General features: G+C 40.6%; 2 protein-coding genes across 4 annotated transcripts in view; one reads left to right on the top strand and one right to left on the bottom strand.

The window, feature by feature from the left end:
* Positions 1-504: 504 nt before the first annotated feature.
* dcaf8 (DDB1 and CUL4 associated factor 8) lies at positions 505-7,859 on the bottom strand. The gene is made up of 13 exons (XM_068737587.1): positions 7,609-7,859; positions 7,066-7,127; positions 6,861-6,956; positions 5,980-6,632; positions 5,668-5,808; positions 5,355-5,449; positions 4,916-5,026; positions 4,615-4,745; positions 3,942-4,049; positions 3,659-3,789; positions 3,228-3,347; positions 3,002-3,118; positions 505-2,626 (listed from the first exon to the last, which is right to left on the bottom strand). The coding sequence occupies exons 2-13, from the start codon at positions 7,100-7,102 to the stop codon at positions 2,519-2,521; spliced, it is 1,848 nt and encodes a 615-aa protein (XP_068593688.1). The 5' UTR covers positions 7,103-7,127; positions 7,609-7,859; the 3' UTR covers positions 505-2,518.
* Positions 7,860-9,603: 1,744 nt separating this feature from the next.
* The window catches only part of LOC137892892 (guanine nucleotide exchange factor VAV3-like), a 43,532-nt gene continuing 36,588 nt past the window's right edge, over positions 9,604-16,547 (top strand). For 2 of the 3 annotated variants that reach the window (XM_068738305.1, XM_068738306.1), the window contains exons 1-2: positions 9,606-9,954; positions 13,181-13,297. In XM_068738305.1, coding sequence (XP_068594406.1) covers positions 9,751-9,954; positions 13,181-13,297 — 321 coding nt within the window. In that variant the 5' untranslated portion in view covers positions 9,606-9,750. Of the gene's footprint in view, positions 9,955-13,180; positions 13,298-16,547 lie in introns of all 3 variants that reach the window. The other variant, XM_068738307.1, reaches the window with a different exon arrangement.

Genomic DNA, 16,547 nt, shown 5'->3' on the forward strand with positions numbered 1-16,547 from the left:
CCATACAAGTTTTTTTTTTTTTTGATTTGTTGCATATGTTTTACACGATAACATATCTAACAGACCAAATTAATTGTAAAGCAAAAATGTGTCTATTTACGGAAGTTATACCGGCGACATCGCAACAATCCATCTGACAGAAAAGTCCTAATGGTAGTCCTGAGATGTTAACATTTGGGGTATACTGTAATTGTATCACATGCGCTTTAACTACACAGGGACAATACTGAGTTGCATTATGGGAAATGTAGGTTCCAGTGTTTTTGGGGCTTGAAGTCAATTTAGACTTTGATTTTTAAATCTCTTTTTTGTAATGCAGTATGAAATCATGTAACATTGGCAAAGAATATCAATAACTTGAATTATCACCGTTAGTGTGAGCTGTCAACTGTGAATGTTTCTGGAATTCTGCTAAAGTCTCCACAGATAAAGAATAGGAGCTCTTATGGCATTCAATAAATAAAATCAATACGGTACGTTACGACACAGAATGAGACCATGAAATGACATCAAGAGCACTGTCTTTTTGTTTATTGCACGAATCGTACACATTTCCAACTTAACTGGTAGAATGTAATATTAGGCCGTGGTGGACAAAAAAAATTGTTCATCAAACGCCTTATGTATACAAGATGCCAAAAATAGCCAGTGGGAAAATCTGGATACAACTGTCTCAAATGATGGATGAATATCTAGAAAGGAAACTGTCTTGATTTTTTTTTTTTTTTCTTGAACAAGAGAATCATAACTTTAATACTCGACAGCTGTTCTGCTCATAACAGAAGGATGTCATTTACGGAAAGGAAAAACTGAAGAAAAATGGTGCCTCAAGTCGACTCTTTTTTTTCTCTGGATTTTAAAAGTACTTTGTCCTCATATAGAATATAAACCTCTGCATCAATACCAATCAAATGTTTTGACATCTTTTTTTTTTTTCTTTTTTGAAGTCAAACAGCATTTGCTAAAGTTGATTTTGTTTTTACACTTTTAATATATATTTATATATGTACATATAAATTCAACTAACTAGAGTTCTCATAGAAAATGAGAAAAGCTGGACTTTATCGCTCTCACACAAATGACTGGCGAGCATATTGACCCTGCCGCACCCTCCCCCTCCCCCCCAGTCCTCTATTGAGTTGTCGTGTTCAAATGTTTGTTTGAAAGACGTCATTCAGCAACTGATTAGAGACCGTTAGCATCGCAGAGGCATTTTCAGGAACCACGTGGTTATTACTCCAACCTCAATTAGCACACAGGCAATTGTTTAACTTGGGATTTGATCCAGGTCTGTTCTGGCTCTTTAAAATGACCCAACAGAGCCCCACATCAATCACTATCCTATGCACATGCTGAACACCATCCAAGATTTCCTGTCAGAGATGGAGAGTCAGGGAGGAAGAAGAGGAAGGAGGAGGGGGAGCAAAGGCTGGTGGAAGCAAAAGAAAACTCTTCCTCAATCAAACAAAACATTTTAGTGCAAAATATCTCCCCACTCAAAAAAATAATCTAGAAGAATAAACTAAAGTCCACTGTGGGGTCTCCAGTGAAGGATACAACAGCCCCCCCCCCCCCCCCCCCCCCCCCCAAAGTCACACACTCAGTGCACATTTTGTCTGTGTCTCAAACTAAAGCGTCCCTGATTCAAAGTGCACTCAGTAGTGAGGGGGAGGGTGATGGAGAGAGGAGGGGAGGGAGTAGCATGTCGGGTGATGCAGCATGTAGGGGTTTAGTAGTCCTTGGAGAGAAAGCGTGTGAAAAAAATGCAACTAGCTGCACAAGCTCGGGGCAAGTAATCAGTATGAGGCAGGGGCGATTCAGTCGGGGGAGGGGACACACACACACTGGGGTGTCCCTCTACTGGTTCAGATCTTTAAGGAAGTCACATTTAGGGGATGGATTGATGGTATGATTCTCAGCCCTTGATCCCTGCTGAAACGCATCAGCACAGAGAGCTCAAGAGGTGTGTCACTAAGGGAGGGTGGGGGGGTACAGCTCCCTACAGGGTGCCTACAGAGGAGGTGCTTGTTGACACACACACACACACACACACACACACACACACACACACACACACACACACACACACACACACACACACACACACACACACACACACACACACACACACACACACACTACATTGTTCTGGGGCTAGACAGAGCATATAGATAATGTATGCACAAGCAGGGACTCTCCGAGTGGTTTATAGGGATGTAAGAGCTCACTAAACCTCTTTGTACAATTCTCAAAAATCGGGATTCTGGAAGTGTGTCTGTAGTCGTCATTTGCACACTCACAACTGCTGTAAAACCAGGCGTTAAGCTCTGTCACTCTGCTTCAAATGTATGTTTAATTTAGTGTGTTTGTATCTGTGACTTTGTATGTGTGTAAAAAGAAAAGAAAAACAAGTCTGTGGCTCGTCAGTGTTTGAGTGTGCCAGTGTGCCTCAATTCAAGGGCAATAATAGTATGCATGTATGTTTGTATGCATGTCTAAGTGTGTGTGTGTGTGTTGCTCAGGAGGACATGCACTGGACGTGGTCTGGACCTCCTTCCTCTTCATCAGAGGAATCTGGAGAGCTCCAGGACTCGTCTGTGTCTGTGTCTGCACCCTCACGACGGGCCTGCATCGAGACACAGAAGAGGACACAGAAAAGTTAGAATGAGACTCTTTTTGGCTGAAATAATATGGAAACATCTTGCCAACCCGATCCTTTGTTACAAATTGCACTGTACATTTTTAGTGCTAAATTACCAGTGTATTCCAAGAGTAATACTAACTGCATCCTACAAGGGGGACTCCAGCAATATAGTATTACCTTTCCATAAAACTGGGGGACTCGCAAAACCAAGAAAAAAAGAAAGAAAAATCAAAGCAGAGGCACAAACTATATATATATTGTGTTACTACCTGTCTGGTAGATGCTCACTTCTTTTCAACTCCACACCCAAAAACATAATGAACAAATGCCCGTTTGTTAGAGAGTTGGAGAGCTCACCCTCTGAGGCCGTCTGTTCCTCATGTGTCTCATCAGGAACCACAGCAGCTGGGTGTCGTACTGGTCACCGTGGCGCACACTGTCTTCATCGCGCTCCCGCTTGTTTTTCTTCATCACCTTGACCAACACAACAAACGGGTGTGAATTTGCCAAACAGGAGCACGCAACCCACAACAGACCAATCGCATGAACCTCCTGGCGGAGATAATAGAGCAGAATAGAATACCTCTTTTAGGCCCTTGAGTCCTGTGGGGCTTTCAGCTGTAGGGGCCCACAGTTTGATGTCGTGGTCCAGCCCACTGGTGGCCATACCTGGAAGATTGGGGTGTGGCTCCAAACAGTTCACCTGTAGTTGTCGAGGGTAGAGAAAATTAGTGAGATGACAAAATGAAGATGGCTTAAAAGTTTTAAAAAGAATATTGTTAAGACAGATGTCTCAAGAGCAAAAAGCTAACTCTACTGTGAAAGAAAATACAACCAGTACACAGTGAAAGTGTATTTTATCAAAAATAGCATTTTGCTGGAATTTGGAACGGAATACAAATACTGAGTAATCAACACTAAGACAAAGAGATTACAGAAGCACTAGTTCACTTTTTTACAGCCTATCCTAAGTCATCTTTGAACCCAACAAATATATGTCATCCTTTGACTCACCACTCCTCCCCTGTCTCCCTCCATAAATTGGACAATGCGAGCTGAGTACTTGTCCCACAGGTAGATGTGTCCGCAGTCACTGCCGCTGACCACAAACTCACTGCACGGCCCGTAGAAGTTCACCCCCTTCACTGTGAGAGAGAGAGAGAAGTGAAGATGAGGGAGGATGATACAGTGTCCGTCTGTGTGATAACCAGAATCTCTCTGCAGCTGTATACTTTAAGAAAAAAAGGACTCCATGGATTACATTTTGTAATAAATTGTTGGGAACTAAATAGAACACCTGTTGCATTATTGCGGTGTCCCTTGTATCTCCTGCGATAGTCCGCCCCATCACTGTGGTTGGAGTCAAACAGGTAGATGTCCTCATCATTGTAACTGACCAGGAGCTCTGCAGACAAAAAGAAGGTCAAACAGTCTTTTGTTAATTCCCTTTAATGCCATCAAGGCAGAAGGTGGTCTGAGCTTCATTCAGACAAGTTCAGCTAAATTGTTGATCTCAGAAAAATTGATTTTTATTGGACATAAGTAAATTCCTGTAATTGGCTCTAAATCTGACCTGACTGGTGTTCTGCAAAGATGAGAGCACATGCATGCTTTTTAGAATAGACCCCATTCAGTTTGAGTGTCCCTGATATTGCATTGTGATTGCATCAGGAAGGCTAACAAGGGCAAAAGTTTGGGCGTTTTAAGACATTGAAACAAGCATGCAGGATTCAGACCTTTCAATATTTCTAAAAGATGTTCATAACGGAAGGAGAAATTAGGGAAGGATAATCAAAATGAATTCAAAGATGAATGGGAAAGGAGATTGCAAGGAAATGAAATCATGCTATGGGGTATTCAGTTATTTCCATACACAATGCATACAAGATGTTCCATGTCTTTATTTCCACTGTGCTCATGATAGGGAACTGTAAATGTCATGTTTTTAGTACTTTGAGCTTATTGTTTACCTGTGCCATCGTGACTGTACACGAGGCAGGTTATGTTGGTTTTGGACTCACTGGATACCAGATGTGAAGGACAAAACTTTTTCAGCACACCATTGTTGTCATTCTCATTGATCTTCCTCTGGTCATAGATCCTAAAGAGGGTGAGGAGATGAAGAAGTGAGCAAAGAATAAAGGAATTCAGAAGTAACATCCAAGAGACAGTAAGCAACAATTTCAAATATTTCTATACTATTTCCATTGGATGCCATTTTGCATTAATAGTGAAATAATCAGCATTAGAACCACAACTTGAGTCTCATACCTCACATACTGGTCTCTACCGCCCACAGCAAACTGGTGGGTCTTTGCTGGGTTGACAAAGATGGTGTACAGCCCCACTTTTTTATCACCTTCCTTTACAACCACCAGTTTACTGCCACACAAATTTAAAAAAAGAAGACAGAAAAACAGGAATATTATCTCTGGAAAGGGGGAATGTTTTAAAAAATAATTACGGCTTATGGCAAACACAGGAAAACTGGCAAAGAGGAATGTATTAAAAAGATGAAAGACAGGATATTTGCGCAACAACACCACAAACAACTGCCTAAAAAGGACAGAGTTGTATCAATACTTGTTTATCGTGTCGTAGTTCATGATACTGTGCTCACATATTGCACAAAGCAGTCAGTTGAGTTAAAATCCAATTCCAGAGGTGACTGAATTTGAACTTGGTAAACTTTAATAATACTATCACTCACTTAGCAGGACGGTCCAGACGAAGGTCAATACCAAACACCACAGCATCCTCTCCAGCAGACAGAAAGGAGCAGGGGGAATCAGGCTCAAGGGCCAGCTGGAACAAAAACAAGTAGAAACTAGAATTACCACATAGCGATTGCATGCCATTTCCCACAAATGCCAGACATTTGTGGGAAATTGTCATAATTAGCATATGATATCATCCTGAGTTATGGCCAAAAAACATGTTTTGTGAGTTTACGGTAACCTTTGACCCCCAAATTATAGTGAGTTCAACACTTCCATTCACACCTACAGTACACAGACACTCACCTTGTGTGCCGCCCCTTTGTGCTGTGCGACCCGTTTGGTGTTCTTGCAGCGCTGTGTGGCAGAGAGCTCGGCCACTCGGATCTGACCATCTCGAGCGCACATGGCCAAGGTGGAGTCTCCACTGTGAGGCAGGAACTTTGCCTATGTAGACCAAGGGCAGGGAGAAGAGAAGAAGTCTCTGACCACAATAGTCACTTTGATTAGCCACTCACTCAGTCATTACAATCTGTGTCTATCATTTGCTAGAGATAAACATGAAGTAATCACTAACCCTCATTGTTAAATCAAGGATTTTTTTTTGTTTTCTCTTACCTGAAAGACATTGCTCTTGTGGCCACTGTCAAACTCCAGCTCAGCACGGCGGACAGCCCAGTCCCAGATCACCACTCGCAGGTCGTCGCTGCCCGAAGCCAGGCGGGTGCCCGAGGGGTTGAAGTGCAACGTGTTGACGCAGCCCGTGTGCCTCTCCAGTCGGCCCTGGAGCTCCAGCCTCTGCACGAGGCCACGGGCTCCACACACACGCCTCACAAACTGGTGCGAGTCCCGGCCGATCTCCCTCGAGCGCAGCGAGGGTATCGCCCGCCATACAGGGCCACGCAGGTCACAGAGCTCTGCTCCAAGCCAGGCCTCCATAGCCTCATCGTCGTCTTCATCATCATCATCATCTTTCTGTTCTTCTTCGTCGTCGTCCTCGTCGTCATCCTCGTCTGAGCTGGTAGAGTGATTGGTGCCGCCGCCAGGTCTATTCCTCTTTCTAGCGGCCCGTTTCCCACCATCTTTATCCTTTGCCCTCTCCCGTCTGCCTCCCTCACTCTCTCGTTCACCGTCCTCCGTCAGGGAGTAAAGACCGCTGCCATCCATGCTGTCCGTGTCTTCCTCCTCCTCTCCCTCTCTGTTTTCTCCCATCTCTCCATCCACATCGGGCATTGGCTTGTCTCCAGATGCCTCTCCTGTGTCTTTGGGAGCTACAGAAGTAAGGTAAGCCAGAGCCATGGAGGATGTTTAGACAGTGCTATCTCACTGGGAGATCCAACAAAAAGGTGTACAACTGCTACTGTAAACTGTAGCACTAGTTCCTTGCAGTAAATATATGTCGCTTTAAATATGAACATAAATTAACATACATATTGTAGCATTATTTCCACCATATCAAAGTTAGCAGCATACAATTCTTAAGAAATGAATGGGGTTACCATCTTGAGAAGAAGACTGTGTTTGTCCCTCTTTGCTTCCAGAGGCATCTGTCTCCTTGTGTTGGTCTTCTTCTGGTTCTTTTTCTTCAGAACCACCTGGTAAAACAAAACATGTCCTCTGGTTAACTGTATGCTGAGCATGCTCGCTCGCACAGTTATGGTCCAGTATAAATAGTCAGTTATTTTCATGCACTGATTCATTTACCGTTAAGCGCAGTGGATTTCCCGTCAGTCCCAGACATTATGTCTCCGTTGTCCTGCGTCGACCTATGAATAGAAACAATATTGAGGTTGTTTATTCAGCAAAAATAACAAGGGCTCAAATAAAGGCAACAGAAAACGTGTGTGCATCTACGACACCATTGCTTCCACTCGCTGAACTGTTGTCAACTACCGACGCCGCACTGTGTGCCGCGAGGCACAATATACCTGTCCACACGAGCAGCCAGGCTAATTTTACTGCCTGTCTCGCGCTATCTGTTGTGACATAAACAAACGTACTCGCTTGGTAGCGGGTTCACAGGCCCGACTACTGCCGTATTTTGCTTTGTGATGCTTAACAGTGCATTGTCCTCTTCAGTGCTCGACTACCCGACACTGTTGTCAACGTCAGCTAATGCTAACTAGCCTGGGGTGGGCTAACCAATATTTAAACTAAATCTTCCTGCTGAACAACCAAACAGATGGTCATAAAGCGAACAAGCAGCTAACATTGCGTGTAGTGGCTAACTAGCATAGCTTGCGTTACCTCTACTCGAAGGCCCGACGAGGCGTACTTCTTAGTTTGGTCCTGATCTTTATTGCAGATTTATTTTCTCCACCTGACTACTTAGCAATTGAGCTAACTTAAGTGCCTCGGCTAGGAATTCTTTGACCGTAAATACACGACATTAGGAGTGCGTGCATAAAGCTTTTTTTGTAAAAGACAGTCTATAAAGCGAGCTAACTGCGTTCGCACAAGGTTGACTGCTCTGTTTATGTTTTGACGGTTCAGTTTCTTTTTTGGGGCTCCATTTCCGGTGTCGTGCTCGCTTCGCTTTTTTTTCTTCCGGAAGTTTATAGACGAGACGCGCGAGGCAAAATAATAATAACGATAATATTACTACTACTATATACTATTACTGCTACTACTACTACTAGTAGTACTAATAATAGCAATAACTATAATGTTGTTATTATTGTTAATAATAAATAGGCTACTATAGATCACCATTGTTTAACACTATATGTATCAAGTGTGGAGTTTAAATCGTGACTAATTTAATTAAACTGAACAAATTCCACATCGATTTATATTTTAATTCATCACTTTAGAATCTATTTTCTTAATTCATTATTTTTTTAAAATATTTTTCTTGGCTATGGCTCAGCGTCCCCTGGGGACTTCTTCACATTCTCTGAGCAATAGTGTCGGTCTACATTGATTTAGGAATATGAGAAAAATATTTGCACAAAACTTAATAATGATGTTCATTAAAGTAACTAGACCTTCTCTCCGTCTTCAAAATAGGAAGGACAGTGTGATTAAGCAATAAAATGGCCTTGTCTTAAACCTGCTTTATAGATTTCTTTAGCCGCTTGGTCTGTAAACCATTGCCATATTTTACCTTATAAAATTGTCATGGAAAAGCAAGCAGTCTTTTTTTTCTTTGTACATTTTCATTATTTTAATCATTTTATTTATTCAATTTTTTTGATGAGAGTAACTTTAAATATATTTCACTCAATTTGTTGAGTTGCTTTAGAAGGTATTTTCCCTATGGCCAGATTTACCTGCAAGGGGGGCTCAGAGTTGGAGGAAACATCTGGCTCCCTCACTCAGTGTAAAACAAGATGGGATTCCCCAGCTTCCTTCCTGTGTTTATGTCATGGGCTTAATGACAGTGATCTATAGTAAATCCCATGCAATGAGGATGTTCTTCTCCCTGTCCCTGTTAGATCCCTTGATTCTTTACTATCTAACTTATAGAAACACATGTACACACCACAGAGAACTCATAGTCACCTGTCAAAGCTGTTTATAATCCACATGGAATGTCAGCTGAGAGTGGGAGTGTGCGGGAAAGGATTACTATGTAACACAGAGAGTTTTTTACAGAATAAAATGATGTGTGAGTCTTTAGTCTTTTAAGTCAACCACCAAAACACTATCTGCCAACAATTTTAATAATCTGCTGATCAAGTCATTTATCAAGCAAATTGTCAACTACTGATTTGATGATTTTATCTTTTTTATATTACTATGCATTTTTAGAGTTTATAGAACAATCATTCAGAAATAATTGACACAATAATCTACAGATTAACTGGCAATGAAATAACCATTAGTTTGAGCCCCATAAATACAATGAAACCAACATCAATACAACAATGTGAAATGTTTTAATTGCTGCCAAGAGCTGGAGGAGCTTCGTGCATGAAGTTTTTAAACTGTATCAAGAGATGCACATTTTAACCTTGAAATCAGGTTCATATTTGCATAAATATCAAACGTGGAAATAATCTGCGTTGATTAAACACCGTCTGTCATGTCTAAAAAAACATTGGAAGTTTCACAAAGACCGGGTTTGACAGGGCTTGTTTCACTGACGACTCATTTCAGAAGTAGGGGGAAATACAACATTTCTTCTACGACCACCTCTGTGGAAATATCACAGAAGAAGGAAGCGGGAAGTTCACACAGCCGGAGAGGGTTTCACGGCAGCCCACCACATGCAGCGCTCTTAAACTGCTGCAGCTCTCCGCGTCCTCCAGAGGCGATGCTGGAGTTTGGAGAGACGAGCGGACGGCGCTGAGCGCAGCTATCATGCCGTGCGCAGGCTTAAAAGAGGGACAAAGTTGTTCAATTCGGCATTAACGCGCTGTTTATCACCGCTCTCAACCGACAACAATGGAGTACTGGAGGCAATGTGCGATGTGGCTGATCAGCTGCAACGTGCTGCCCGCCAACCACCGGGTGACAGCGGACACTGCGAAGGTGTTCGACCTGGCGCAAACCCTGCGGGACGGGGTGCTGCTTTGCCAACTGCTGAACAACTTGAAACCTCACACGATCAACCTGAAGGAGATCAATCTCAGGCCGCAGATGTCACAGGTAGACTGATCGTTTCTGCGCAGCTCTCGAAACAAACTTATGGTCGTAACGTGTGCAGACAGAGGAACTGCAAAACTGCTGTGGAATCCAAATTAGGGTCGCCAGACATTAATGGGATGTAAGAGCATGCCGTAATAGCAAACGGTGTTAGAGTGTGTGTTAGATGTCAATTTAAAGTCATTTTCACTTTACAATTAGGCGCTCCAGAAACAATTTAGCCCGGTGAGTGGAATAAACCGTATCAATGTCACTAATGCTTTTAAACGCTGACTGTAAATTAGTTGTGTATGAAGTATAGGCAACACAAGAGAGAAGAAATGAGTAGGTGATAAGAAAAGAAGCAATTCCACATACGGTCTGTAAACACACCAACATTTAAAAAAAGTAAAATCTATCATTTTTAGATTTGTCGATACACCTGCAGGCAACAGCACATAACTGCATAAATAAGCCTTATTCAAGGGTTCTTAAAAGTTTGATGTGGTGAGGTGAGTTTTCCCTTCAGGCCACTCTGTCAAAATAGTGAGGATTTTCAGCATAAAGGAAAGCTTTTTGATCATTTCCAATCTGACCAAAGTCCAAAGTGACACATTGGGTACCCTTTTCTATGTTTATATGTCCTTTTTTAAAATCTTACTTCAAGCTCTTTTGATTTACTGAGGTAGCACTATATGTCCCTTAGCCTGTAAAACCCAAAGGGGATGATCCAAAGCTTGACTTCTCGTTACCCATAATTCTTCCTTCTGTCACAGGAGAGGCCTGATAAAATCCTGGCTTTGATCCACCCATTTGTTCGGGAACTTTTATGTGTGCAGCAGCTCATAGTTTGCTTGCATCTGAGTTTGAAGCCATGTGTAGTTAACTATTAGGAGACTTTGTGAGTTCTTACACTTATTAACACAAACTCAAAACGATGTCTATCTCTATTTTGTCTCAGTAATTGAAAATAGGTTTAATAAAACAAACTGAATCTTAATGTGGTTACAAAAAACATATTTTACTGAATTGAAACGGATGTTTGAAGGAATATATCTCCTTAATTCAACTCACTAATATACTATCAGAACAAGACTTCCTGTGCAACGACATTCAGGCAACGTTGCAGGTAATTAGATCTTCATCAGGTCTTCTTAAATGATACATATGACACACGTATCATCGAGACAGACTCTGACCACTCTCCAACATCTTGGCGTCTTAATAAGGTCAAAGGACCCATTAGTAAAAAAGACCATCATATGAAGCACACACACCCAAAACTTGAGTGGACTTCACATGATTAGTTTTTGAGAGATTAGATACAAAATAGTTTCAGTTGTTGTTTAGACATTTATTTGAAATGCTGCATCACCACAGATTTCCTGAAAATGATTTAAGCAAAGAAACTGTTTTTGATTTTACCATCCACAAACTGCCATAAATAAATTGAGACATCTAGCCAAACTGACCCATTGTCCTTCGAAAATCTTTGCTTCTGTAATAAATAACAGCCAGTTCCTGAGTAGGGTATTTGATTGTGCTTATAAACTGCATTGCTGTGTATGCGCTCCGTCAGTGCACATCCACTCTTTTATCTTCTTGCTAGTAAAAGCAAAACCAGGGCATAATGTGGCGAACAAGGAATAGCCAAAGCCTGCAGCTGTAGGCCGTCTGAATATGTTCGAGAAAGGCATGTGTGTCAGTGGGCTCCAGATTTTAAATGGCCCTTTCTTTGTGCCCTGCTGACCTACGATCTTGGAAAGAAAAACATGGGCATCAAGGTAATGGACGAGAGCAGAGAGTGCAGTGCACTGTAGTGAAAATGTGCCCAGAAGTGCTATTTATATCTTATGTTTGGCCATAGTGCAAATGCAAAACATGGAGTGTGACAGTAAAATTCATATGTATAAATTATAAATAATTTGGCCCTCAATGTCATCTCTGCTTTTGTTATTATAATAAACATACCGTGCCAAGGAAGACCTGCACTTTTATTGTGTGTGTGTGTGTGTGTGTGTGTGTGTGTGTGTGTGTGTGTGTATCTGTATCTGTAAAGCCAAGGGTGCTGTGATTATTCTCAAAGTAGAAAGTGAATATGTACCAGGGGCTGTGACTGTAATCAGGAGTGGTGCAAAGCCATCATGTTCATGCACTTCCTCTGCAGACACACAAGGCCCCAGGGGGGCGGTGGAGTGATTACAGGCGTCTCCACGATGAGCTGCTGTGATAAAAAGGAGCCTATCTAGTCTCAAGAATCAACTCGGACTCTTGTTTAGTCATCACTTAACAATGTGCAAAAGGGAAAATGATGTCGGTGCAGTTGTTTACTGTTTGAATGATTTACTGTTTTTTTTTTTTTTCCAGAAGCATTTGTGCAGATGGATTTTCAGTGGCCCTCGCTTGAACCCATAGCCATAAGCACATTTTCTTTATGATTGTTCTTTTACTCCATACTTCCCACAGAGACACAGATCCTATTAGGAAGTGACACCGAAAGAGCACATGTTTTGTGGTTTAATTTTGCACTGTGAAACGTTATGTTTTCACTTTCAGTTTGCTGTGTGTTGTTCACCTTCACTTTTAATAAGGCAGCTTCAAGTTCTCTGTCCCCGCATTATAGTGTTGATGTCGGTTTAATAAGGTTAAACAGACTTAAATGGTTGGTTCTTTCAAATGACATGAGACACGTAAGTGAGGCACGTAAGGTTTATGCTGATTTGTGATGCTGAAGGCATTAAACATATTTAAAACATTAAACAGCAATATCTCTTTCCAGAAACAATGGCGCTGTTACTCTGGTTAATCCATGCGATCAACAGTTCAGCAGTTTAAAGGGACTCTTTCTATGGAAAGAATACTCTGTACATACAACTGTTTCTGTGAAGAAATGTCAACTATACAAAGTATTATTGCAATGTGGTGAACATCGAGAAATCATGAGATTTCTTTTTTTTACTTTGCATCTGTTTCAGGTGCCTCACATTATCATTAACAGCAAAAAGAAAAAAATGGAGTTTGTAAAAAAACTAAAACCATCTGCATGGCTAGGTACAACTAAAATACGTTTTTTCTTTACTCATTTGTCATGGTTTGGAGGGACTGACCCATCGAAGTTATTCCTAGAGTCATGAACAATCCAATGGATATTTTAAGATGATTCTAGCAAATAGAAGAAGGCCCATATTTCAGTAAGTGTTATACAGAGACAAGGGATACTAAATGATGTGTCAATTTCTGCCCTTTGCAGTTCCTGTGCTTGAAGAACATTCGTACATTCCTGACTTCCTGCTATGAGGTGTTTGGGATGAAGAAAAATGACTTATTTGAAGCCTTCGACCTCTTTGATGTTCGAGACTTTGGAAAGGTAACACCCTCATCCATGTTTTCACGTATGGTGATATTCTTCAACAATTCACATATATCTTCTGTTCTGTTCTTTTCTGTTCTCTTTCCCTTGCAATGATTAATGAAAGTATTCAAGCTTTTCAACACTTGACTTTTACAAGCTGTTTTACAGGGAAATGAGTTTGAGTGAGCACATTGGCTGTCTGCCTAATAAATAGTTCATTTTACAGTTTTTCTACATTTTTCAGATGTTTTAGTTAGAAACAATAAGAAAATTGTGTTATAGTTTGCAAACTAGCAAATTATCATTGTATTGTCAAAACTCTTCTTGCATAAATCACATAATGGTGTCTGAAAATATAAGGCTGTGTGAAAAAACTACTCGGATACATCAAAAGAAACAATTTCTTATCATATTACATCAAATCCTGGTTCTGCAGCTGCAGTTATTCTGTAGTGATACAAAAACAACTGTTAAGGAAAGTACTTTTCATTGAGAAAAAAAATCTTGAAAATATTTAATGACATTTTTTACTACAATTAATTTTAACAAGTGACCTGTCATCATTTGCAATCTACATCTGAACATTGTAGACAAATGGAAGCATGGTGTGTGCATGTCTGTGAGTTTCAATGTGTTTCCACCCATCGCCCGGTCTTCCATTTTTTTCTGATGCTCTTCTGATGGGCTCGGTCGACTCCATTTTATTGACGCGTTATTGTGGGAGCTGGTTTCAGTGAGTGTAAACAGTGTTACCAGGTCAGTGGGTTTGTAGTGCGCTCCTCCTAGCTACTCAGTGGACTCTCGCAGCAGAGAAGCCTGATTTAACTGAAGAAAGCACACTCACTCTGAACCAGCCTTATTGCCTCATTTCCTCGGTTCAGTGCATTCGGTGCATAACTGTGCCTCGGAGCTGTATGAGCTGCCTGAGCATCTCTGGGTTATCTATGGGGAAATATAGTATGAATGTAGTTTCTTTGTATTAATCTGCACTGAATATCATTATTAATTCAGTACATCTATTAAAAGAGATCTATGCAGTGATACACTTTATTTATTACATCTAAAATAGAGAACATTAAGTCTGTAGAAGTGTTATTATCATTACAAAAAGCTTCACCTGGGTGAACTACAAACCCTTATGTACTATATTTTCTTCTTATAAATGTCATTATTTTGTCATCTATTTTTAATCATTTATACACTATCGCAGGTGGTTTGAGAACTCCAGGTATATGTTAGCAAATTTTTAATTAAAATAATAATAATAATAATAGAGGCAAAAGGGGTAGGAGTCCTTTAGTCAGGCATATTATACATAATTAAAATGCTTGATTTGGTGCAGAGAAGGGGTCATTGGTGCTCTCTATAAGTGTGAGGGCTTGCATATTTAGCTTTGCGTGCAGTTTCACCACACAGACTCCTTTCTTTCAGTTCAGTGTGTTGTGCTCTACAGAAGCTTCCAGTTAATCTGGCTGCTGATAATCCCGCATGGGAGGTGCTGCCTGTAAATATGTACAGTACATACAAGCTGGGCTGCATAATCGCAGTCATGTTCAAGAGTTGTCCATCAAGCTTCCGGAGGGGGAAGATCATGTCGCATCATAACTTGTTTTTAGTTAAAAAAATACGGGTGTCTGCAGGTTCGGCGATTGGGTTGGATCGCCTCCAGGAAGGGTTGTACAGCCGAACAAGAAATCCTCAATCTCTTCCCTATTTTCCAGAAAACATCCAAAAGAGAACATCTCAAATCTCAGCCAGTCTAATCCACCCGGGTTGAGGTGTGCCAACTCTGCCCGTAGACTGAGCATTAGTCCACTGAATATCTAATGAGAGCTCTCTAACCTACATTCCTCTGCTAAATTACTACTGGCTTACAGTAGTACACTAACGGCCACGCTGACTGCATGCAGCAGCCTGGAATGTTTATTTCTTTCCTCAACATAACATGTCAACCTTGACTATAAAAGCCAAATGTTTGCTTATGTGAATAGAGAATTCAATTTTACGTTGAATGGCTGTTTTTTTTGTTTTCTTCTTAAAGAAAGAGATACATGTTTGGTAAATACGGTTAATAGCTCTTTTGTGTAAGATGAAAAGAGTGATACCACTCTCATGCCTGTACATTCAATATGAAGCTACTGGCAGAGGGGCGATGAGCTTAGTTTAGATTAAAGACTGGAAAAAGGGGGAAACAGATATCCTGGCTGTCTGAAAGTAATAAAATCCAAATATCCTCTGAAGCTCACTAAATATTGCTCAGTTTTTGTACCGATTGAACAAACACCTTCAATTTGCGCTTAAATGAGACCCTTTGAGATTTACCTATAGTTTATTGTTAATATGTGTGAGTACTACTTGTATAATTTAGCCAAAACATAACCATCAGGCATACACATTTGATTCATTGCATGATGTTTCAACTTTACTTAAATTTTTTTCATGGTGCTCTGGGGATTTAAGATACACTTTGATACAAGTGTGGCCTGTTTACACTTCAGGTTTGAGAACAACTTGTTTTTAAGACCAAGTTCTTCCTTTTGCAAAAATGCCACAGAAATCAAATCATGTAATTTGTGAGACCTTTAGGACCAGGGTGTATTTCAGGTAGTTGTGGAAAAATTATACACAAGTAAATATTAGGGCTTAAAAAGTACATAACACCACATTTCAAATAAATGAAATCATCTCACTTAAAAGGCAGATTTTTTTTGTTTTGTTGCAGGAAAGTTCTGACTATCATGAAAAACTAGTGAAGATGCAGAGCATTTCTTTTTTAAAGCTGGTCTCTCATACTACAAAATTTTTTCAAGTCACAAACACACCTGGGTTTAGCCAAAGCCACAGCCATCATTCACACAGGAAGAGGAGATGACTGCAGATAGACAGACTGTTATAGTTAACCCCATTCACCAGAAAAAAGTCATTTGCAGCATTGCTTCTTGGAACTTCTTCATGCCAACTAAAGAAATGACTAAGTTTGTCTGGGCATAATTTGGAGATAGAGCTATGAAATTAGTTCACATAACACACACAATAAAAGCTTTCAATACTGTATGTCCCAACATCTTGTGGTTCATTTCTATGGTCAGTAATGAGAAATGATAAGTCATATTTTAACGAAAGTGAGGAAATTGTAATTTTGATAATATTTCATATTGGCGATAGAAGCAGCATGTAGAGGTTTCAGCATATTGGTTTGTTAGTGTAGTAGTAATGTAGTAGCCTTGTTCCGGTACAGATCTGCTGATCAGACTTCTCACTTCTA

This window comes from Cebidichthys violaceus, unplaced genomic scaffold (genome assembly GCF_023349555.1).
Source record: "Cebidichthys violaceus isolate CVI_PGR_0920_01 unplaced genomic scaffold, fCebVio1.0.p SCAF_8, whole genome shotgun sequence".
Lineage (NCBI taxonomy): Eukaryota > Metazoa > Chordata > Actinopteri > Perciformes > Stichaeidae > Cebidichthys > Cebidichthys violaceus.

What these genes read in the sequence shown, in the direction of transcription:
- dcaf8 (XM_068737587.1), bottom strand. Translation starts at nt 7,102, where the DNA reads ATGTCTGGGACTGACGGGAAATCCACTGCGCTTAACG. An exon ending in GAAATCCACTGCGCTTAACG is followed by an intron (nt 6,957 to 7,065) that starts GTAAATGAATCA and finishes TTGTTTTACCAG; the next exon opens with GTGGTTCTGAAGAAAAAGAA. An exon ending in ACAAAGGGGCGGCACACAAG is followed by an intron (nt 5,450 to 5,667) that starts GTGAGTGTCTGT and finishes TTTTTGTTCCAG; the next exon opens with CTGGCCCTTGAGCCTGATTC.